This window comes from Onychomys torridus, chromosome 22 (genome assembly GCF_903995425.1).
Source record: "Onychomys torridus chromosome 22, mOncTor1.1, whole genome shotgun sequence".
Classification (NCBI taxonomy): domain Eukaryota; kingdom Metazoa; phylum Chordata; class Mammalia; order Rodentia; family Cricetidae; genus Onychomys; species Onychomys torridus.
This window is the reverse complement of record NC_050464.1, coordinates 36,680,449-36,705,187: the sequence shown is the minus strand read 5'-3', so window position 1 is coordinate 36,705,187 and position 24,739 is coordinate 36,680,449. Positions and strand designations below refer to the sequence as shown.

General features: G+C 47.3%; 1 protein-coding gene across 1 annotated transcript in view; it reads left to right on the top strand.

The window, feature by feature from the left end:
- Cit (citron rho-interacting serine/threonine kinase) overlaps positions 1-24,739 on the top strand; it is a 169,239-nt gene that overhangs the window by 108,103 nt on the left and 36,397 nt on the right. Inside the window, exons 22-27 of the mRNA XM_036171663.1 lie at positions 487-684; positions 10,453-10,506; positions 17,513-17,710; positions 18,584-18,777; positions 21,721-21,856; positions 24,131-24,235. Coding sequence (XP_036027556.1) covers positions 487-684; positions 10,453-10,506; positions 17,513-17,710; positions 18,584-18,777; positions 21,721-21,856; positions 24,131-24,235 — 885 coding nt within the window. The remainder of the gene's footprint in view (positions 1-486; positions 685-10,452; positions 10,507-17,512; positions 17,711-18,583; positions 18,778-21,720; positions 21,857-24,130; positions 24,236-24,739) is intronic.

The window sequence follows — 24,739 nt, the reverse complement described above, 5'->3', positions numbered from 1 at the left end:
AACACCACTGTGATGCAGTTACTCTCTGAGAAGCTATACTGGCTGGGTGGCGGCGGCGGTGGTGGTGGTGGTGGTGGCGCACGCCTTTAATCCCAGCACTCAGGAGGCAGAGGCAGAGGCAGGCGGATCTCCAGGAGTTCCAGGACAGCCAGGGCTACACAGAGAAACCCTATCTGGAGAGACAAACACACCAACAAACACCACGTGGTCCTATTTAGGGGAAGATGACAATTCTCTACGTGTTACGTGTTCAGGCCAGACACAATCTCTGTCTGAATATTTTCAGTCTGTGGTTGAATGAATGCACGGAGGCGGAATCCGAGGGAGAGCTCACTGCACATCCTGCAGTGTTTCTCAGTGCTGCTGCTCTGAGATGCGTGTGGCCCCCCTCCGACCAGGCTGAGCTGCTGGTCCAAGACCAGGTCTAAGCTTCCAGCTCTCCACAGTCTCTCTCTACAGTCCACTGAGCGTGTATCTCCTCCTCAGGTCAGCCTGGAGCATGAGGAGCAGAAGCTGGAGCTGAAGCGCCAGCTCACGGAGCTGCAGCTGTCTCTACAGGAGCGCGAGTCCCAACTGACAGCCCTGCAGGCAGCCCGGGCGGCCCTGGAGAGCCAGCTCCGCCAGGCGAAGACGGAGCTGGAGGAGACGACGGCGGAAGCGGAGGAGGAGATCCAGGCACTCACGGTTAGTCTGCAAGCATCTCTGGCAGGTTCAGGAGGTCCTAGCCGGGATGAGAGTAGGCACCAAGTGTCTTTGTTTACTCTTAGAGATGTCAGGAGAGGGAGAGATAAAAACCGATTCATGGGTGTGGATGGTGGGTGGAAAAATAGCTTCCTAGCTTTTGTTGACTAGCTCATCCAGTAAGATCTGCCTTCCGGAGCACTCTGGGAAATTCCTCCTGTTCTCCTTTTCAAGCCATCGTTGTTACATGTGAAGTTCATTTTCAGCTGGAGTCTGTGCACTTGAGTCTCCTACCTTGGTGTTTAATAATCATAAGAAATTAATCAGTAGTCTTTATACTTTGTCCCTGGGAGTTGTTTTTGTTTTGTTTTGTTTTGTGTTTGGCTTTTATTCCTGCTTGGTCTCATTTGTGTTACTATTTCTTTTAAGCCATAGATTCTACTTTGTGTCTTTATTTTATTTTCAGAGGAAGAGTCATTTTAAGAGGAAGGTTTGTTGTGTAGCTCATGGTGACCTTTGAACGTATAATCCTCTTGCCTCTGTTTCCCGATTGCTGGGGTCTCAGGTGCACACCCCCATGCTTCATGTGACTTTTTTTTTTTTTTAAGATTCCTTTTTATTTAGACTGAATGTGTGTCTGTGTGAATATATGCCATATGAGTGCAGTGCCTGTAGAGGCCAAAAGAGGGCACCAGAGTCCCTGGAGCTGAGGTCACAGGATGTTGTGAGCCACCTGGCGTGGGTGTTGGCAACCAAACTTGGGGCCTGAAAGAGCAGTGCACACTTTTAACTCCCGAGCCATCTCTTCATCCCTATCCATGTTTTTTGTATGCCTCTGGTATGATCTGGGTGGGAAAGAGTCTTTTGGATGAGAGATCCTTTCTCTAACAGCAACCTAACATCCCTGTCATTTCTGAGAGACATGTTTACCAAGCTGGAGAGAGTTCTCCTGAGGGTCAGTATGGGGAGGCATCACTGGAGTCTCACCTCCATTCTTTCTGGAAGACTTTGTTGGCCATTCCTACCACCACTGACCATTCCACAGGGACCCATCCAGGCTGACAGATGGATAGACGGAACTCACGAGAGGCTTTCCTGTGGAATGCCAACTCATCAGCTTCTGGAGAAAGGAGCACCTGTTTGTTGACCAGGATGCCCTGGGTGGGGGATCCCCATGCAGGGCAGATTACTTAGAAGACCTCATTACTGAAGGCTGGAGAGATGGCCCCATGGTTAAGAGCACTTGCATCTATTACATCAAACTAAACCTGAGTTTGGTTCCCAGAACCTGTGTTGGGTAACTCTAGCTCCAGGGGATCTGATACCCTCTTCTGGGCCTCCCCAGGCCCTTTATAGTCTGTCTGTCTGTCTATCTGTCTCTCTCTCTCTCTCTCATACACACAGATAAAATAAATCTTAAAGAAAGCATGCCCCATTGCTTTTGGAAGACTGCATGGTGAGCACAGACTTTGAATGGAATGAGCTTTAGTAGCTATATTAGACAGCCCACACATTTCTCATAGTAGCACACTGTTCCTGCCAAGCAGATGGGTACAGTCATGCCTGCTGGTCAGGGTACCCTTTTCCGTGGGCAGGGCACGATGCAGCTGGTTTGTTCAGTGTTTTCTTTTTTGTTTGTTTGTTTTTTGTTTTTTTAAATAATGGGTGCCTTATCAATTCCAGTCCCACTTGGATGCTGGCCCTGTCTACTTCAGCTAGTATCTCTGCATCTCTGAGAGTAGCATTACTTTTACAGATCATTTGCATTCATTGCTTATGACTTACCTTGTTTAATAAGGTGTGTTTGTGTGTGTCTGCCTGTCTGTCCATCTTTAAACTAGTTTTATTGTTACAAGTTGCCTCCTGCTGTTGAGTTTAGGGATACCATTATTTAAACAAGATTGAGAATGTGATCTTCCAGGGACAGGGTCCTCTGGAGACCAGTGGACGCCACAATGGTTTACATGAGCCTAGGGATACAGGATGACTCCTGTAAGGAAGGTGCTATGCTGCCTTGGTTTTCTGGGACTTCTGCCAAGTCTGGGTATTGATCGAGCCCCAAAGTTCTATCATCTCTATCAGAACACTCATTATGATGCCACTTGCCCCCAATATTAAGTCTGGGGAAAAAAAAAGAAACCAGTCATGCTGTCTCTTTGTTTATATTCTGCTTTGAGAGTGGATTGAAAGTAGTCTGGCAAGATATAAAGCAGGAAAGCTGGATCCAGTAGGAATGAAAAGGCAAACGTGGGGTAGGTGCCTAGAAGACAAGATGGAGGGAGGGGAAATGACCTTTGAGGAGTGTATGCCAAGAAGATGCGAATTTTCACTCGAGTTGGGTGAATGGCGAGGACAGACAGACAGACAGCTTTCTTAGCTGCTAATGGAAGAAGCACTGTTAGTTAATGCATTATATCATCTGTTTTCTTGGATGTACTCTGAGAACATCCAAGCTCAGAAACAAAGCTCAAGACATCAGTGATTTCATCCTTTGACCGAGCACTTGCTGTGTGCCTAAGGCTGTGTCGTTAGCCTTTTCTTCCCAGGATGTTAGCCTGTGATCCTCAGTTCATTTTTTTCTGCAGTGCCCAAGGATGACACTTACATTTCACTGCTCTGTGGGAATGGGGCAGGGGGAGGGGGCAGGCAGTGGTCATGTATCTTTCTGTGCCCGTGTGGACGGAGGAGGACATAAAATAGAGCGTGCGTCACAACCGTTTATCTGTGGGAAATGAGTCCCTTAAATCCTGCCTTGCTGCTCTGGTTGGAATGGGCTGTGTCTACTGGCTTCTTGAAGCCTTGCACAGTAGCTAGTCACGACTTAATTTAGTCGGATGAGATCACTGCCTCCAGGAATCCGTACAAAAAAACCAAAAAAACAAAAGCCGTCCCTAGTTCTAGGAACTTGGGCTCTCTCTCTCTTGCACATGAGGGTCCATGGAAATATAGGACTTGCTTATACTGAGGGTAGACGACGCTGGTCATCACGGCACACCGGCCCACGAGAGGCTGAGCCCGCACAGAAGACCTTGGTCCAAGGGAGAAAGAAAATGGCAGAAATGCCATGGGTCAGACAGCTATTTGCAAACCTGCCCTGGGGAAGCCCTCCACCTCATCCCCACATCCTCAGAATTCCATTCTGAGGCCTTGAGCCTTTGGCTTTTTGGTCTTTCTTGATTGTGTCTCGGACCTGGTTATGGACAGCGTGTGGCTGCCAAGTAAAGGACTTGGTTGGCTTGGCTCTGAAAAGCATATTTTCTAAGAAAAGGAAAAATGGCCACAAATGCAATACTTTATTACTTTCTCATTGTTTAAGGCCCACATTTAGATCCAACATGAGCATCAATCAAATTAGATCAGCCAGATCTAAAGCGATCTCGTAGGAGGTTTGTGAGCCTCACGGCATGATGTTTTTTATCCATGAAAGGGAATGGTCCATGGGTTATTATGGCTTAATTCAAAGAGGTGGTTATCTCCCAGGCTGGGAAGGGAGCAGTTACCTGGTCCAGCCTCCACTCCTGGGCCAGATTGGATGGAACACTGTTCCATTAGAGTTCTCCGTTGAAGGAGTTTGGCAGGAGCAGCTGGGAGGCCTTTGTGGGCTCTGTTTGTTCTCTGCTTGTCACGCTATCCAGCCTGTTGATTGCCTTTGCATTGAAATTGGCCACTAAGAGCTGAGCTTGGATCAAGCTAGACACCTGCAGCAGAGTCAGGCTGTAACCCCACGCTTTTAGAGACCGCTCCTGACTAACAGAAGACAGTTTCCTGCCCGCTCGCAACCCAGAAGACAGTGCCACCCTTCCTGCAGAACTGGCGTCCGCAGACTTGGTGGTGCACAGTTGTGTTTTGGACTAGCCTGGGAGAGAAGTGACATGCACTTTGTATGCACCAGCAAGGCTTCATGGGTGGTGGCACTGTGGCCCCGACCCCATGTTCTCTTACCGATTTGGTCAAGAGACCGAGCTGACTACTAAGCATCAGAAAGCTTCGGGCACTGATGAAAAGATCCTCCTCGATGCGCAGTGCAATTACAGAACCCCAAGCCTTCACCTTTGATTTGTTGGAGTCATTAATCAGTTCGGCCTCTCATCCCTTCACAAAAACATCAAGCCTCGTATTTAATTAGGAAGCTGTTGGCATAATGGTCAAGATGTGAACTTGAGGCATGAAACCAGAAAGGATGGAGGCCTGTGGGCTGTGGATCCCCGAAGGTGGCCGGCCACCAAGCATTGCCTTCCTGTCCTCCACCCTGCAGCCCATCTCTCTTGCCATTGTAGTTCAGTTTCCCTTTTCTCATAACTTTCCTTCCAATTATTGAATGTATAAAGACTCCCAGAGACAAGTAGAGAGTGTCCCTGGCCGTTGGGCCAGGCCTCTAGTTCTGAGGTTCCCAAGTGGGCCTAGGGATCCCTGTGAGTTTTCATAATGTTGTCTGGGTGGCATAGTTCACTATGTTATACTATATTCACTATGTTAACATCTTTACTTTCTGGGGTCCCTGATAATTTTTTAGAGCATAAATACTTAATTAGCACCTAGTGGTTTCATTGGCCTAATCTAAAGCTTGTCTCAGGTATATCACCGTCCTTGAATCCATGTTGTGGGGTTCCTTTCTCCTAGTTTAAAGGAAACTTAAATATCTCAGTTCTGTTTTCAGTTTTTGAAATTTATTATTACTATTATTGTTATTATTACTAATATTATTATTGGTTTTTCAAGACAGGGTATGTTTGTATAGCCTTAGCTATCCTGAAACTCACTCTGTAGACCAGCTTGACCTCAAACTCACAGAGCTCCTGCCTCTGCCTCCCAAGTGCTGGAATTAAAGGCGTGCGCCACCACCGCCAGGCTAGATTTAATTAATTTTTATTTTATGTCTATGGGTGTTTTGTCTGCACATCTGTCTGCGCTACGTGCATACAGTGCTGGAGGAAGCCGTAAGAGGTCACCTGGAACTAGAGTGGTAGGTGGTTGTGAGCAGCCATGTTGGCGCTGGGAACCAAATCCAGGTCCCCTACAAGAACAAGTGCTACAATGACTCCTTGTCATGCTGAGTCATGTCTCCAGCCCCTCTCACTGTTTCCTTTCTGGTCAGTAAAGCTAATGGTGATGCTGACACACACAACAGCATCAGTTTTACAGTCTGTCCATGCCTCCCCATCCATGGTAAAGCAGAGCCGTGATGCCGGTGCCTCATTACATTGTGCCTCACTCAGCGAGGTTTGGTATCTGGTGTGTCCAAATGATCCAAAGCCCCCCCATAATGGTGAGTTTTAATGGGAATGAATCATCCATGACTGAAGCGTCAGATTCCATCGGGACAGTTGAATGAGTTTTCAGTGGTGTAGAGTTACTGGAGTTTTTGCTATTAATAAAGTATAACAAGGAAGGAAGTATAAAGGCTTCGGCACCCCGTGGCCCAGGGAGCCTTAGCTTTGAAATAACTCATTCCACACTCTCTGTTTCTTATTTGAGAGTTTATACCAAGTTGGGGCGGGGGGAAGGAGGTGTTGTATATGTGTGCATGTGTCCGCACGCGTATGCCATGTGAAGGTGGAGGCCAAAGGTCTGAATCAAGGGCGCTCTTCTAGTGCTCTCCACTTTACTTTATTTGAGATAGTGTTTCACTAAACCTGTAGCTTGCCGAGTGGCTAGACTGACTAGCCAATGAGCCCCTGCAATCCTCCTGTCTCTGCCCCCCAGCCCTAGGGTTAGAGCTGTGCTCACGGGTGCTCAGCTTCTTAGGTGGGTACTGGAGAACAAACTCAAGACGTCTCCTCAGCTTCATTTTCATGCTTCTAGAGTGACCTTAGCCTGGTGAGGGCATGTTTAAATAGAGCAAATTGGCTCACAGACCAAAAATCTCCACTCTCTCTCCCTTTAAAAAACAATAACAAGCCGGGTGGTGGTGGCAGCGCACGCCTGTAGTCCCAGCACTCGGGAGGCAGAGCCAGGCGGATCTCTGTGAGTTCGAGGCCAGCCTGGGCTACCAAGTGAGTTCCAGGAAAGGCGCAAAGCTACACAGGGAAACCAAAAAAAAAAACAAAACAAAAAAAAAAAATTAAAAATAAATAAATAAATAAATAAAATAAAAAATAAAAAAAATAAAAAACAACAATAACAAAATAAATTATAAAAACAACACCCATAAATCGTGCTGACCCCTGATGTAGAGGTGATTAGTGTAAGAGACTGTTCTTCCTTGATAAATCCTTCATTTTGTCCATGGTGATCATGGCGTGCATCGGAGGGGCCTGAGAGGGTTCATGGGGGCAGACTCTGCTTGGTCATAGGTTGCAAATGAGATCTCGACAGTAGTACAAGATGGCTTTGTTCTGAAGCTGGGTAAATATTATTCTTGCCCCAGCGAATTAGCCTTTTGTTGATGCTGGGTATATTTAGTCAGCATTCCATCATGGTACAAAGTACCCGAGATAATTCACGGATAAGGAAAAGTGATTGGTTTGGGGTCACAGTTTTTTTTTTTTTTTTTTTTTTTTTTTTGGTTTTTCGAGACAGGGTTTCTCTGTGTAGCTTTGCGCCTTTCCTGGATCTCGCTCTGTAGACCAGGCTGGCCTCGAACTCATAGAGATCCGCCTGCCTCTGCCTCACGAGTGCTGGGATTAAAGGCGTGCGCTATCACCGCCGGCTGGGGTCACAGTTTTGATGGCTCTTGTCTGTGACTGATTGGCTCCTTGTGTTTGGCTCCATGGCAAAGCAGCGTGTGGTGGAGGGGGGTGGACACATACTGCTCACCCTCGTGAACAGAAAACAAGGGTGGACGGGGAGTGTAAGCGGCTGGACCCACAATCAACTTCAAGGTCATGACTTTCAGGACCTCTCACTAGGCCCTCAGCAACTCTCAGTAGTGGGTCTACACAGACAACATTTAGACAAATTTCCAGTCGCTGTGGTCCAGCCTGAAGGATTTCTGTGTGGTGTGGGTCTGCTGGGGAGACATCCCTTTCACCCTATGTCTGCGGCAGGCCTTCACTGGGGAGAGGGAGAGACTTGTACTGGCTGCAGAGCTCTAGGCAGACAGGGTTTGTTGTTGGTGTTGGTTTTTGTCATTTTCTGTTGCAGTATTTAAAAACACTGCTCTATCCTCCTCCGGCTCAGCCCTCCCACAGCACCATCTCAACATCTGGCATCCTTGCTCACGTGTGGCTGTGCTGCTCAGGTTTTTTGTTTTGTCAGCTCAACACAAGCCAGGGTCATCCGGGAAGAGGGACCTTTAAATGAGAGAATGTTTCCATCAGTTGGGGCTGTGGGATTCCTGATGGATGTGGGAAGGCGCAGCCCACTGTGGGTGGTGCCATCCCCTTGCCAGGTGGTCCCCGGTTGTGCAAGAAAGCAGGCTGAGTGAGCCATGGGGAGCAAGGTTGTAGATGAAATTCTAAACAGTCTTATTAAATAAGAAACACAGAGCCAAATACAGGTAAATAGCCAAAGAGATCAGAGAGTCATGACTACTTTTATCTTACCACCTCGCCATTGCTTCCCCAGAGAGAGACTTTCTTCTTGCCTGACTTGTGTTTTTATCACCTTTCTGTTCTGCCTTCTCATTGGCTCTAAACCCAACCACATGACTTCCTCATCACTGCCTGTCTATACAGACCTCCAGGTCTCTACGGTTAGTACTGGGATTAAAGGCTCGGGTCACCACGCTTGACTGTGCCCTTGACCACACAGAGACTCTGCCTGCCATGTGATTAAGGGCGTGGGCCACCACCACCACCTGACTTCTGTTTCTGGCTTCCTATGACCTCTGATCTCTAGGCAAACTATTTATTAACATACAAATAAAATCACATTTCAGCACAAATAAAATATCACCACACAAGACTGCTTCAGTTTCTGCCTCCAGCTTCCTATCCTGCTTAAATTCCTGCCTTGACTTCCTTAGTTAAGGATGGTTTGGGCCACGATGTTTTACCATAGCAATTGAAACCCTCCCCAAGACAGTGTCTCTTCCTGGGGAGTCTAGTAGGGCAACTGCAGACCAGAAAAACCCATGTCTGGCTCGGTGACCCAGTGATTTTATTGGGTTACTCATAAGAACATGGGCAACAGATTATGGGCAGCTATACCATCCAGTTTCCTTCTTTCGGCCATCATTTACTGCTGTGTATTCTCAGGAAAGCCTTCCCCTTGCCAATGAAGGGGGATATTGATAGGTCCAGCCCTCTGAGGACCTCTCATCCAACCTGGAAGACAGCAGCCTAGCACTCAGCTTTTTGCCCTGTGTATAACGGTCTTTATTTGCCTGGTTTGAGGAGTTTCTTGCTGCTGGTTTTAAGCAATTTGGTTGTGATGCACTTAAGAATAATTGTGTTCACCTACCTTCCTTCCTTCCTTCCTTCCTTCCTTCCTTCCTTCCTTCCTTCCTTCCTTTTCTTTTTTTTTTTGTTCGTTTTTTTTTGTTTTTCGAGACAGGGTTTCTCTGTGTAGTTTTGGTGGCCGTCCTAGAGCTCGCTCTGTAGACCAGGTTGGCCTCGAACTCACAGAGATCCACCTGCCTCTGCCTCCCGAGTGCTGGGATTAAAGGCGTGCACCACCGCCGCCTGGTGTCTTCATGTTTCTTAGGCTTAGAGTTCGCTGCAGTTTTTGTGTCTGTGGGTTCAAAGCTCTTAGCAGCTTTGGACATTTGTGGCTGCTGTTTTTTGCAGCGTTTTGTCCAGCTCACTCCAAGTCCCCTCAGAGACTCCAGTTAACGCATGTTCTGCTCCCAGCTGCCTCAGCCCACTGTTCACTTTTAAAAGTCTTGGAAATGTTATTTTATTGTCATTGCTCTGTTTGATTTGTACAGTTTCTATTGCTGTGCCTTCGGGTGTACTAGTCTCTGTCTGGCGTGGCTCTAACCTGTTATAAATGTCTTGGAAAATGGACACATTAGAGAGAACATCATAGTTCTAAGTTTTTAAAGTTGCCTTATAGACTTTGATGGAGAACAAGTTTTGTTTTGTATAGGAAAATGACTCCTTTTGCCTCTGCCCGAGACTGGATGGTTTGTCGACTCTAATCCACAGTCTCTCGGGTCTCACGTCCCCTGGGGAGCCCCGCCTCCTCTCCCCCTCCTACCCCGTCGGTTGTCCTTTGAAAGCTCTGCTGATTTCTGCTGCCATCCTGCTCTAAGTCACCATCGTTTCTTTCTTGACTGGCAACCCTACCCTCCTCGGGGGCTTCCCTGCTCCGTGGTCCCTTTGTCTCATTTTGGTCTGATATCCCACAACATCCCAGCACCTATTAAGACAACTGTGAGACTCTCAGGTCAGTGTGAGGCTTTGTGAATGTTTACTTCCAGGTCAGTGTGAAGTTGTGTGACTTAACCTCCAGGTCAGTGTGAGGTTGTGTGAATCTTTACTTCCAGGTCAATGTCAAGTTTTATGAATCCCAGCAGCAAAGTCTCTGTTTTTCCTGACAGTGTCTCTTTCTCGTGTGTGCGTGTGCGTGTGCGTGTACATCGTCCTTTATTACCTCCCCTTCCTCAGCTCTCCCCTGGTGCTAGTATGAATATGAAAACATCTGTCTGGTGTTTGTGATATGGTCTGAGTAGCTAAACTCACTTAACACGGAACCGTATGTCCCTGTTACTTATTGCTGATGCTGGGGATGAGGTGATTAATTGGTTCTCTGCAAAGCGGATGCTGGGACTGCTGCAACTGTGCACCTGGCTTCTTAAGCAAATTGCTGGTCTCTGTATTCCACCCAGAGCATGCAGAATTGCATCCTACCTTATGAAAAAGTTATAATGCGCTTCTTACCTTTTAGGCACATAGAGATGAAATCCAGCGCAAATTTGATGCCCTCCGCAACAGCTGCACTGTGAGTATAAACAAGCCAAAGATGCGCAGTTGGGTCAGAGAGGGCAGAGGGAGGCTCTCTGCAGGGCCATTTTATTGGTCACTGAGTTTCCATACACTCTTGCAGCTTGAAGACCAGAGTGCTTTGTCTTGTTTTAGCTTTTCAGGGAGCCAACTGGTTTCAGGGATGTTAAAACTATTCTTTAGGTTTGGGAGGGGTAGGTAGTTGGGATGGTTAAAATAGTCAAACACTTCTCAGTGTAGCTGGGTGTGGGGGCACACACCTGTACAGGTAGCTGAGGCAGGAGGCTGGTGAGACCAGGGTGAGGCTGGGTGACAGATGAGAACTTACCTCGAAACAGAAAGCCAAAACCATTTTATTTTCACCCTCACTATGAAACTGTAAATAGACTTAGTAGCTTCGACAATGCTCTCAAGGTAGCCCATCCCCTTCCCCACGTGGGTAAGAAACTATCCATATGCCAGGGACTGGTTTCCCACATGGCTTCTCAGCCTATGGCCTCTGCCAAGAAGAAGGGCCAATTCTGCTGTGGACCAAGAAAGTGAATCTTCCTAACAGGGAAAATCTTTCCTTTAGTATGCAAATTCACAATCTAGGACCCTTGTGGGTGACATCACTTCTGTTCCATCAGCAGGCGAGCGTCACTCAAGGGTTATATAATCTAGTCAAGGCAGTGAAGAAGTGGAGTCTATTTTGATCAAAATGAAGGACAGAAATAGGCCCCTGTTAGGAGACGGGAACGCCATCCTTATTGGTGCTTCTGTGTCTTTAGTCTTTTTGTGGATTTTTCACTTTCTCGGTCCTCAGTGGTCCTGTCTCTGCTTGTACTATATATGCCTGTGAATTTCCAGACACCCCCTCCCACACATGTGTACATCTGTCCTTTATCTTCACAAGGACCTGGTCACCAACTCTAACGGGGCACCCAGTCTTAGCCACCTGAACAGCCACGTGTAGATGCAGCCGCAGGACGTCCCAGCCCTAGGTGGCTCCCACAGTCCACCTGTGAGAACCCTTGGCCCCACAGGGTTCCCGTCATTCTGGCTCCAGAGCTGGCTTTTGTCTGACCTTGAACTTGATGTGAGTGGGATTGGAGAGGGCTGAGATCCCCTCCTCTCGTTTTGCATTGTCTGTGGAGGTCTTTCCTGTAGACCTGGCGACAGTTTGCTCTTTTTTTTAGCATGGTATTTTCAGTGTGTGACTAGAACCTCAGTTAGGTCCATTCAGCTGATGGGCTGTGGATCCTTTCCCTGAGGAATGATCCCTTCCATACTAGGGAAGGTCTTTTGGTGGCTGCAAGCACTGATCTCGAGTGAGCATGTGACCAGCCATGGAGTTGCTAGGTCATGATGTGCTTGTGTTTGCCAGGCAGTTTTGGTCTGTATGTCCAGGCATGGTGGGGAATGGACCTGCCTCCACATGCCTGTCAGCTGCCCCTCCTCCCTGTTCCTTGAGGAAACGGTGGATTATTCTGTACTTGTCCATCTATGTTTTCAGTTTCTTATTTGTGCACCAATAATTTGCTTACACCACATACATGCTTATGAATGACCATAGAGTAATAAAACACAGATCCTTGTCTATACCACATACATGCTTATGAATGACCACAGAGTAATAAAACACAGATCCTTGTATGACTCTTTTTGGGGGGGGGGTGTTGGGAGCTTGAGACAGGGTTTTCTCTGTATAGCTTTGGAGCCTGTCCTGGAACTCTCTCTGTAGACCAGGCTGGCCTTGAACTCATACAGATTCATCTGCCTCTGCCTCCTGATTGCTGGGATTAAAGGCGTGCACCACCACCACCCGGCTCAGTTATTTTCTTATATAATTATTATATTCTCACATATAGCCTAGGCTGACCTTGAACTTTCTATCCTCCTGCTCCAGCCATCCGGGTGCTTTGATTTCAGGCAGAGGCCAACATTCTGTCCTGAGACTCTGCAATGTTCTTACATATTGTTTAGAACAAGAAACGTTTGAAGAGAAAGGCTGATAAATTTAATAGATAAAAATATAACTATCAGGGCTGGAGAAATGGCTCAGTGGTTAAGAGCACTGGCTGCTCTTCCAGAGGACCCAGGTTCAATCCCTAGCACCCACATGGCAGCTCACAACTGTCTGTAACTCCAGTTCCAGGGGACCTGACATGCTCACAGACATATATGTAGGCAAACACCAATGCACATAATAGAAATGAAGAAATTATTTTATATATATATATATATATATATATATATAACTTTTTTATTCAAAATATTCTAAATCAACAAGATTAAATGGAAAGCAAAAAATTAATTAAAAAGCCATTAAACAGCACACATTCCTTTCTAGAATGATCATAAGGTTTTACAAATTGATACCAATCAATTAACTAATCAATAGCAAAAGACATGAACTGTGACTCCTTTATATGACTAATGTTTTCTTAAATTTAGATGGTTAACCATTTACCTAAAGGCCGCCTCCTACTTCCTTTAGTTGTCTAGCATAGGAAGTTAAAAATCAGCCGTTTTTGTGTATGATTGAGGTGTAACTGGTATAGAAGAGACTGGAGGGCTCCAGAGTGTGTATACCCACTTGAGACATACCCCCACCCTTAAAGAGTCACATGTTACTCTGTGAAGCCTGGCCACCATTTTTAAAATTGCAAGTTTGGGCATACGGGAACCTGCCGGTGTGCGGTATTAATTTGATTATTGGTTTAACTTACGTAATGTTTATACTTTCTAAATTTGATTTCTGTGAGACAATGATTTCTAATATTTGTTTCCTTTACCACTGGTATTTGGTGGCAAGGCCCTCTGGACCCCTTTCCGAATTGACGGGGCGGGAGCAGGCATCTAAACAGAGTATCCTCCACTCCATATATCAGCTGGAACATCTGGAAGACACAGCAGTCCAACCCATGGGCCCTGGAGTCAGGCAGACGGGGTTTATACTATAAAGTGGCCTATAGACGCTTCCATTTCTTTGTTGTGAAATGGGGCTAACCTGTGTAGCCTCGCTTCCAGCATGACATTGATGTTTCCGGTTCACAGTTAATGACTGTGGTTTGGGTGCTGGATGAGGGAAATTGGGAAGCTGCCTGGTTCTGACAAGTATTTGAGTTTCAGAATCAGTAAGAGCTCAGGAATAGGGTCCATTGGCGTTGGAGACAACCTCACCTCCGCAGTAATTAAATGAGATGAGGTACACAACGTGGGTGCATGGGCTTGACCTCCGGAAAGGAGGGGCCAAGTGATGGTGGCTTCTCCGGTTACCTCAGGCTCCTAGCATAATCTTTGGTTTGGAAAACTGGCCTTTCTATTTTAAAAGCCCTGGGAACTACTGCTTCAAGGCATTTAGCCACAGTAGTGGGTCTCCGTGACACAGTCAAGTTCAAGGCCACTTTAAGATGCTATGGGAGCTTGTCCTGGGTATTCCTTCCCTTTGGGTGCTGTCCCAGATGGCCTCTGCTAGGAAGTGTCACCTGAGCTCTACACTTACTCAGTCACAAGGAGCGCCCAGTTAGCGATTTCACAAAGCTTGGGGAGGGGGGAGACGTCCAGGCTCAGACCATTTCTGTGTTTTGAAGGGATTTTAAAAAAAGGATTCGATTCAATCTGGCACCCGAAACCTTCCCTAAGTCTGTTTTAGAGGGGAGCTGGTGGGCAAGCATGTGACACAGCTTTAATTATGAATCGATCTGTCAGCTGTAAGATTAAAAATAAATAATATGCAAATAGCTGCCTTCGGGAAAGCAGGCATTAAAATAGGACCAGTCCTGAGCCTGCCACTGATGCTCATTGTTTGCCTGGCCCCTCCCACCTGAAAACGCCATTGGTCCTCTTCCTTGGTTAGGTGTGAATGGGTCACTGCAGTTCTGTGGTGGTGAGGTTCACAGTTAACTCCAAATAGAGAGCTTGGAGGTACGTGTGATACATATATATATACATATATTTTTTTTCCTGACATTGAGAATAGACAGTTTTATACTCTTGCTGGCTCTTAGAAATATAACAAGATCTGTTGTCTGCAAAACAGCCACAAGAAAACCTGGCTGGCCCCGTGTGGAAGGTGAAGATAGAATTAGGCTTTCCATTAATTTTTTTTTTTTTAAACCTCTGTTCTTGGGGCCTAAAAGTTAAGGGACTCTCATAACTACTGAGTCTGTCAGTAAACAGACCATCTGCCCTCAGTGTGGCAAGAATTTACTCCTGGTCACAAAGGTGGCCTGGTTCAAAAGCAAGGACCCCAGGCATATTGGCACACACCCATAATCCCAGCACAGAGGAGGCTGAATCAGAAGGATGGTGAGTTTGAGGCCAGTCTGGGTTACATATGTCTCAGAAACAAAAGCAAAAGATGGCCTTAGTGGTCAGTGCATCCCTGTCACCTGTTTCCAAGGAGAGTATCACAGAGGGGTAAGAGATTAGGCTTGAGTTTCGGGCTGCGGTCAAGGTGAAGTCACTTAGCCTCCTGGTTGACCCAATTTCCCCATTTATAAAATGGAACTAAAATAACCCTTCCCAGACAGTTGGAGGATTGCTCGTTATACTTCAGCCTGGTGACAGCGTCTCTCTCACGTCAGCTCCGTATCTATAACCTCCAAGCAGGCAGAGACGGGTCTCACACTTCACCTCAGCTGCTTGAAAAGGGTGGCCGCCAGCGTGTTCTGACGTAGGCAGATGGGACGGTCCAGAGAGCGGGAACGTCCAGTGCACACAGATGCACGCATGCACATGTTACCCTCATCTAGTCGAACGAGGAAAATGGAGACAATGGCAGATCAAGAACCAACCATCAGATGCTGGGAATAGAAGCCAAGACAGGTCCCTCAAAGACCAGATGACACCAGAATGGAGGGACCCTTCCCTCTTTAAGAGACCTACCTCAAGACGGGGAAGAGCCTGGACTATGCCACCTCATTAGTTTTTCGCAGGTCTCTTCTATAACTCTTTATAATCTTATTTTTGGCAAAAGAGAAGAGCTGACAGGCATGGGTTCATAATATACTGTATCTTTTTTCTTGTGAATCAAAGAAAGGAAGTAGGTACCCAAAAGTTTAAATATAACCTTAATGGCAAGGAAATGATACATTCTGTGTGAATAGGTTTTCTGCAGTTGGTCTGTTCCCCACGAGGCTTTCAGAATGAAACACCATTTTGGTCTAATTTATATCTCTCATGCTGCAGGACTCGAATAGCTACAAGACAATTTAAAAATAAAAGATCAAGAGTAAATGTTGTATTTATTGCCTAGTCACAGATGGAGAAACCCACCCAAGTTCAAGCTCATTTGAGTTCTAGAATCTTCCAGGCTTGTTTGTCCCCTTCTGCTCATTTTCTCTGGGGGAGGGACGGAAAGCAGCTAAACTGTTAGCCAGGCGGTGGTGGCTCACACCTTTGCTCCCAGTGCTCAGAGACAGAGTCAAGCTTTGAGGCCAGCCTGGTCTACAGAGTTCCAGAACAGCTAGGGCCACACAGAGAAACTCTGTCTCAGAAAGAAAAGAGGAGGAGGAGGAGGAGGAGGAGGAGGAGGAGGAGGAGGAGGAGGAGGAGGAGGAGGAAAAGAAAAGAAGAAGATAAGAAAAGGAAGAAAAAGAAGAGGCGAATGCTTAAATAGAGACTCTTACAGTTTAGGGGAAGGACCTGAAATGGTGGGGTTACTTTGTGCAGGATGAAGACAGGTTGAATGTGTGGAGTTGTCAATTTCAACTTAGCTGTGGCACCGGAAGGGTGACATAGGGACCACTTGAGGCAAACCGTCTGTGGTTTCCGGGTTTCTAAGGAAGCTTGTCCAAGTGTCTGACCAGAGTCTTCATTGCCTACTCATAGCTTACAGGGATCAACGTGGATTTCCACGGTCCAAACAGGGCACCTGACCACATCTACCCTGAGTGTCTAGCTGCTGACTAAAATGGGCTTTCTGGGTACATCAAAGAAGCATCCTTAGTTTACGTTCTTTAATTCTGTGTGCCTAGGGAGACTTTTATAGTTTTGAATTGATCAAGAGAGATGAAATAAGGTATTAGGCATGATAGCGAAGCTAACAGATCACGAACTATGTCTGTTGTGGGTGTGGAAACCCGAAACAGTTAATAACTGTAGGTTTAAAGACATTTCCTTTTAATTTACTTCTTCTGTTATGTAAAATTTAATTTATGGTTCATGTGTCGTATCCTAACTATTAGGAGAAAATTACCCTTAAACTTCTAAAGTATTTTATATAAATGTTCTCTATGACACTGATGGTAAGCCTCGGCAAAGAGAACAGACAAGCTGAACTGAAATTGAAGTCATTCTGCCATTGAACAGGGAAATAATTTAGTAAAACCAGATTAGATCTCTCTCAATAAAACGACAATTTCATATACTTGGAGAACTCACTGTGTAGCGGAATCCATTAAAGCCACATCGTGATGCAGTCGGTATTGTATCCTCAGAATTATCCAAGCTCCCCTTAAGATTTCTTCCCCGTCTTTGTTACGCAGAATTAAATTCACTGCCTGTGATTTTACTCAAACGACCCTGAGTATCTCTCCTTGTGATTCATCCCTGATAAAACGTTATTTGGCTTTCTCAGACTGTGGCTGTCTGCAGTGGCAGTGCCCTGTAGGTGGTGTCAAGGTCAAGTTCAGTTTAATTAGACAATTGCGATACCAGACAGCCCTGTGTCATGACCTGTGTTCCCCTCCTTGGGTAATTCTTCCTGCTATTAACTGGATCTCGTTTGAACTTGCCCTATCTGTTTAGCGCTCGGTTGATTGGCTCTTGGCATATTCTCCAGATGTACCACAAGTTAGAGAGAAAGGAGACACCCCCTCCCCCCCCATATGCGTGCTGTAACTAGGGAGTTGGTGAGGGAGCTTGGGTTGGGCATCAAGTCAGACAGCTGCATGTTGGGGCCCAACCCAAGCTCTTTCACTGCAGCTTTCAAAATCGCTAGTTCCAGAAGCATTTCCTTGCTGACAGTGACCCTTTTTTGATCTATATAACACCCCCTCCTCACCCCTACCCCACAGGTCATCACTGACCTGGAGGAGCAGCTGAACCAGCTGACCGAGGACAATGCCGAACTCAACAACCAAAACTTTTACTTGTCCAAACAACTTGACGAGGCTTCTGGGGCCAACGATGAGATTGTGCAGCTGCGGAGCGAGGTGGACCATCTCCGCCGTGAGATCACGGAGAGGGAGATGCAGCTCACCAGCCAGAAGCAAGTAAGAAGGGAGGCTGGGCCCTGGGGTCCCCGGAGGACCTTTAGAAGGATTTCGAAGGGTCTGGTGTGTTCTCTCTGGGGGGTTCCATGACCAGGCTGGCTCCCGCAAATAGGCTCCTTGTCGATCCTGGCTTACAACCAAGGATTATGGTTTTTAAAATGGCTTTTAAAAGTGGGTACTGGGACCAGAGGTGAATCAGAAGTTAAGAGCGCTTACTGCTTTTCCAGAGTATGTGAGTTCAGTTCCCAGCACTCACATGGTGGCTCACAACAGCCTGTAACCTCCAATTCCAAGGGAGCCAATACCATCTTCCAGCCTCCATAGGCACCTGCATACATGTGACTGACTCATACACTCACATACACACACAGACACAGACACAGACACACAGACACACACACACACACACACACACACACACACACACACACACACACTAACAATAGAACAATAGGAAATCTTTCAAAGTGGATATGATGGGTTTTTAAAGACAGGGTCTCACTGTATAACCATACCTAGCCAGAACTTACCAGCACATTCTAGACTGACAGTGAACTCTTGACCTTCTCCTGAGTGCTGGGATTATAGGTGTGTGTCGTGTACACACACACACACACACACACACACACACACACACACACACACACTGCTTACCCTGTGACTGGCTTTGGGTCGTACCTCTCAGATGGTAGTACTGGTAGATGACCTTTGGTCTGTTGTCGTCTAGTCCCCTTGGGCTGTGGGATAGAGAAACAACCTGCCTGTCCGTGAGTCCACGGGTAGGAGCTCGTGCTTTCCTGAAGCCGTTTGACCGGAGTCCCCTCCGGGGACCCCCACCTGATCGCGGCACAACTCAGGGCTGCTGACTTGCAGACGATGGAGGCCCTGAAGACCACGTGCACCATGCTGGAGGAGCAGGTCATGGATCTGGAGGCCCTGAACGATGAGCTGCTGGAAAAAGAGAGGCAGTGGGAGGCCTGGAGGAGCGTCCTCGGGGACGAGAAGTCCCAGTTCGAGTGTCGCGTTCGAGAGCTGCAGAGGATGCTGGACACCGAGAAGCAGAGCAGGTGGGAATCCCCCTTTTGTAAAAAGAGCCAGTGCCAGGGGATCGCACCTGAATCCCCCCCCCCCCCCACACACACACACATAAGAGCAGCCAACAAGGCGATCGCCTGTCCCGGTGTCCTGAGACGGAGCTGTCTCCCCGGATGCAGGACTTACAGAGTGATGACCGGCAGAGTCTTAGGCGAGCCAGGGAGGCGTGGACATCCCGGCTGTAAATCTGACCAAGGTCACCTGGAGCCTGTGGTAGTGGCTGGTGTGCCTTTGTCCGTGCAGAGGCCCAGAAATCAAGGCAAATAAAAATGTCAGGACTTTTCTGTAGATACCAAGATTCTGATCCCAACCGTGTCAGCTGGCGGTGAGATTCCCCTCCATTTGAATCCTGGTCATGAGGACTCTCTCATTTCTCTGCTCTGGAGTTCTGACGCCTTGCATTGCCTGGGCATCCCTTGCTATGTGTGTGTGATGGGGGGCACTTTGTATTATAGGACAGGACACATTCCCTAGATGCCACAACAACTTACTTCTCAAGCTGTGTCAGCTAAAACAATCCCAGAAGTCACCCAGTGTCCCCTGCGGTGAGCATGGAATTGCGCCCACTCCCATCTCCCCTCTCTCCCTCCCCGGTCTCCCCCTGTCTTTGTTTTAAACAGTTGTTTATTCTCTGTGCTCCTGCCCGGTTTTCAGTTCCCTCCCTGCTGGGGTCCATCGCAGTTCAGGGAGAACTGGTCTCACTGAACATGCAACCCGACTGAAGAGTTGCTTTTTTTTTTTTTTAAGATTTATTTATTTATTATGCATACAGAAGACGCCGCCGCCAGATCTCATTACAAATGGTTGTGAGCCACCATGCGGGTGCTGGGAATTGAACTCAGGACCTCTGGAAGAGCAGTCGGTGCTCTTAACCTCTGAGCCATCTCTCCAGCCCTGACTGAAGAGTTTTAATGCTCAGTTTGTAACCCATGGCAGCACACTACCATGTTCCATAAAAATGACCAGCAATTGCCTTGAAATCCCAGGGCCCTGCTTCACTTTTTCACATGGGCCAGCATTAGCCAGTGACTTCATGTCTCTTCCTGCAGGGTATCTGTCCTTCAGACCCCTGCTGATGTCACACCTCCCTGAGGGTCTCTATATCTTTTGTCCCCCACGATGATTTGGTGACCATAGAACATATAACAAAATGTGCCGGCTGAGTGGTCCTTAGAATATATACTAAAATGTGCCGGCTGAGTGGTCCTTAGAATATATACTAAAATGTGCCGGCTGAGTGGTCCTTAGAATATATACTACAATGTGCCGGCTGAGTGGTCCTTAGAATATATACTAAAATGTGCCGGCTGAGTGGTCCTTAGAATATATACTACAATGTGCCGGCTGAGTGGTCCTTAGAATATATACTACAATGTGCCGGCTGAGTGGTCCTTAGAATATATACTACAATGTGCCGGCTGAGTGGTCCTTAGAATATATACTACAATGTGCCGGCTGAGTGGTCCTTAGAATATATACTACAATGTGCTGGCTGAGTGGTCCTTAGAATATATACTACAATGTGCCGGCTGAGTGGTCCTTAGAATATATACTACAATGTGCCGGCTGAGTGGTCCTTAGAATATATAACAAAATGTGCCGGCTGAGTGGTCCTTAGAATATATACTAAAATGTGCCGGCTGAGTGGTCCTTAGAATATATACTACAATGTGCCGGCTGAGTGGTCCTTAGAATATATACTAAAATGTGCTGGCTGAGTGGTCCTTAGAATATATACTACAATGTGCCGGCTGAGTGGCCTGATTCCTATTTGAGTTGAAATAGAAAGATGGCAGGCAGAAGATAAGAACTCTGACATCGCAAGAGAACCTGGGAGCAACCGTTGCTTTGTGCCGTGCTAGTGTGTTTGATGTGAAGGACTGCGGTCGGTTCCCGCAGCCTGTCCCGTTCCTCCCTCCCGCTCCTCAGGGATGAGGCTCCACTGGAAGTGCTGACCACTCTCCCACAGATACCTTCTGGCCCACACTCGGCTCAGCTTCTGTCTGAGCTGTTCCTTCAGTCTGTCAGGGAGTGGACAGATAGACAGCCATACCTGGAGAGTGTGTGGACCGCCTCATTCCGAGTCTACTTCGAGGGTAGTTGTGAAAGGTCCTGGCCTGCTTCTCTATTCTTGTTTGGTATTATGCAGCCGAACAAAATATACTTTTTAATCTTTGTCCTCATCCTCGAGAAGCCAAGAGTCACCTGGCTGTGTGTTTCGATATCTATTGCCTGCTTGGAGAGAAGTGGGTTTGTGCTTTGGGTGGAGAACAAGGAAGCCTGTCTTGGGTGGAGCTAGGGCAGGCCTGTGGAGCCCATCATGGGTTTATCCAGGACGGCGGAGACGCTACACACACAAGCCAAAGGTGCAGAGGCGGGAAAACAGGGACTTAGATGAGGGGAAAGAAGTGCTTTTCCCTCCCTTTTACATTTGAATCTTTGTCATCTTTAGTGGATACATTCCTCAGGTTCACGGTTCAACTTTTTATGAGCTCTCAAAAAACACTTAGGGGAGAAGGCAGTCGCTCAGCCCCCAGTGGGGTCTCCCACCATCAGCCTTGGCGGCGGCATGGGAAAGTGCCGTTCCGCACTCACCGCCCTACAGGGAAGCTGTGGCACTCTGGACACGTCCCCATTCAGTCCAGTTGCCTTTGGAAATGGCTTTGTCCTCTTCAGCCCCAGCCTTCCCATGGTCAGTCCCCACAGGAACTTTATTGCTTCAGGGCAATTTTAACCCAAGTCTGAAATGGGTCAGATTTCTGCTCCGTAAGCTGTCAGGAAGGAAGAGAACATTTAAGGTAGAGTCCACGGTTGGGCTTCTGTCCAACCTGCAGCCTGTTTAGAAGTGGGCCAGCCTCCTCCCTCCAGGTCTGTGGAGTGGGGCTCCTGAAAGCAGCCCTGTGCTTCTCTGGCAGGGCGAGAGCCGATCAGCGCATCACCGAGTCTCGCCAGGTGGTGGAGTTGGCGGTGAAGGAGCACAAGGCCGAGATTCTGGCTCTGCAGCAGGCTCTCAAAGAACAGAAACTGAAAGCGGAGAGCCTGTCCGACAAGGTTAGCGCCCATCCCTTTCTGCCTGGTAGGAGAACGTCTGTTTCCTCCTTTAAAGGCAGGGGGTTAACACGAATTCAGACACAACCCGTGATAAACTTGCTTCGTGAACATCCTTTTGCCCTCTCCCAAAATGTCAGATATGATTCACTAAGGGGCATTATTGGTTGACAGTGGCGTAGATGGGTATGTTGGGTATTGGGTTATCCTGATTGGATGGTGACTTTTTTTGTTTGTTTTGTTTTTCAAGACAGGGTTTCTCTATGTAGTTTTGGCGCCTGTCCTGGAACTCGCTCTGTAGACCAGGCTGGCCTCGAACTCACAGAGATCCGCCAGCCTCTGCCTCCCGAGTGCTGGGATTAAAGGCGTGCGCCACCACTGCCTGGCGGGTAGTGACTTTTTAACAGCTATCTATCTGGGCCCCAAAAGTCCAACACTGGGGCCACAACACTGTTTTATTTCTAAAATGCTTTATAAGGCTCATGTTCGTCCTTCAGAGGAGCACAACAGTGACTTGTTCTTTCGGTGTGATTGTAGGCAGATGGACCTTTCTTTTTAAATCTTCTGTTCCTATAACCAAGTTCTTGGGACCAGGTAATTTTTAAAGAATGCATTTGGCTAACAGTTCTAGAGGCTGGAAAGTCCAAGATAGTGGTACTTGTGTCTGTCCAGGTCCCTCTTGCTCTGTGGTATTGATGGCAGATACCTTGAATGATGGCAGAACACGCATGCCAGTTTAAACATCTGTGTAGGAAGCCACTAATGCCTCCGTGGGGCCTCACCTTACAGCCTCATGCCGAACACCTCCCAGAGGCCCCACTTCCAAGCGTCCTCCACCACCTGTGAGCTAGATTAAGTTTCTAATACAGGAACCTTGGGGGCCATTTTGACCCCATTAGACCACTGTAGGGCCTCATGCACACAGCCCTCAGCGTGCCATGTTAGGAGTGTGCATGCTCTGTCCGCACCCCGTGGTCTGCAGCACATCTCCAGTGGCCACGCCGGTGTTTGGCGCTTCTGTGTAACGGGCTTGAAAATATGTAGACGAGGCACTCGATAGCCAAAGGAGACGTCAGAGAAATGTTAGTTTCTTCTTCACACCTGCGTACATAAAATGGCTATCGGGATCCCGCAGGTTAAATAACACTTATTCTCCTTAATAAAAGTCATTCCTTGGGGCCATTGTGGGAAATAACAACCACAGGAAAAAGAAAAGGGAAAACTGGTAACAGTTTCCTTGTTATTGTGGTGGGTTTATTCTCAGCCTTGTTTGCTTATTATTACTCCTGCAGCATGTGCGCGCACACACTTTTTTTAAAAAATAATTTTAGGCTTTTACTATTTATATACTTTTACATCTTTAAAAAAAAATCATGTAACTGGAGGCTTCTCCTGACTTATTAGATATTTTTTTAAACTTGTAATTCTGAAAAAATAAAACTGCACACAGGCATCTAATTTGAGCGTTGCCTTTGTACAGGAAATTTGGGCTTCTTCCAATTTTTTTTCCCATATGAATAACACTGTGATGAACATAAATCTCTGTGGACATCTGTGATTATTTTCTTGCCGGAAATTCATAGAAACAGAACCACTGGTCTCAAGGTTATAACTCTGCACTCAAGGACAGCCCTGACGCAGAGTCTAGCTGGTCCAGATTGTTAGACTTGAGGAAAGTACACTTGCTGTGTGGAGAGAAATGGACCTCTCTGGGTTTTAACATGAATGCTGCTTTTCCGTTCTAGTTGGCTATTTTTACAGTGTTTAGTAGTCACCTTCTGTGTGCCTAGCTGTCCCAGTACCATTTCATCTTACCTACGGCTTTCTCTTTCATCAACAAGGCAGCTGTCCTTCGTGGATGTGCCTGGCGGTAGCTGATGTGTCTCCTGATAGCCGCCGTCTCTGCCTTTTCTGGCCTAGATGGAGGATCCTTGGGAACGCTTGGCCATCGTTTCATCCCAGTAGCCGTAGTACATTTTAAGCTCTCAGAATAGGATCATTTCATTAAATTCAGGCAAAGCATAACAGGTGAACTAAGCAGCCACACCCTTAAAACGGCCCACAGGGGGAGGTTCCGGCCTCACCTTTGTCACGTGGACTTGTCAGGTTTTGGTCCCCCCCCCCCCAAAAAAAAAAAAAAAAAAAAAAGAAAGAAAACCTGTGACTTTTAGAGCTTAGTTATCCTTTACATACTCAGGTTTGGGGACATCTCAAAAAGTCCGCAGCCCCTTAACATTCCCAAATGTGGCGTTGTGGCCAATTTTTCCACATGCCCAGCTCAACGACCTGGAGAAGAAGCACGCCATGCTTGAGATGAACGCCCGGAGCTTACAGCAGAAACTGGAGACAGAGCGGGAGCTCAAGCAGAGGCTTCTGGAGGAGGTGAGCATGAGCCACCAGGAAGGGAAAGCCAGGGTGTGTGTGTGTGTGTGTGTGTGTGTGTGTGTGTATGCCTGTGCACACCTGTGTGCGCCTGTGTGCCTCACATGCAGAGGCTTCTGGAGGAGGTAGCGTGAGCCAGCAGGAAGGGACTTTGTCTATTGCTCTCTGCCTCATTGCCCTGAGACGGGACCTCTCTCTGAAATGGAAGCTCCATATGTTAACCAGTGAGCTCAAGAGATGCAGCTGTCTCTGCCCCGACCCTCTGGGTTATAGGCATCCACAGCCATGCCCAGCTCTTTAGGTGGGTGGTGGGAATTCCAACTCAGGCCCTCATTCTTGCACTGAGCCATCGCCTAAGCCCCAGGTAAGGTTTTGAAAGAGGAAAGTAGTTGTGTTCGGGAGATTGGATCCAAATTAGACATTCAGATTTTGAAACTAGCATTTTTGAGGTACCACATAACACTTCCTATGGCTTAACACAGTAGAAGAGTTTGTCTCGAAGGC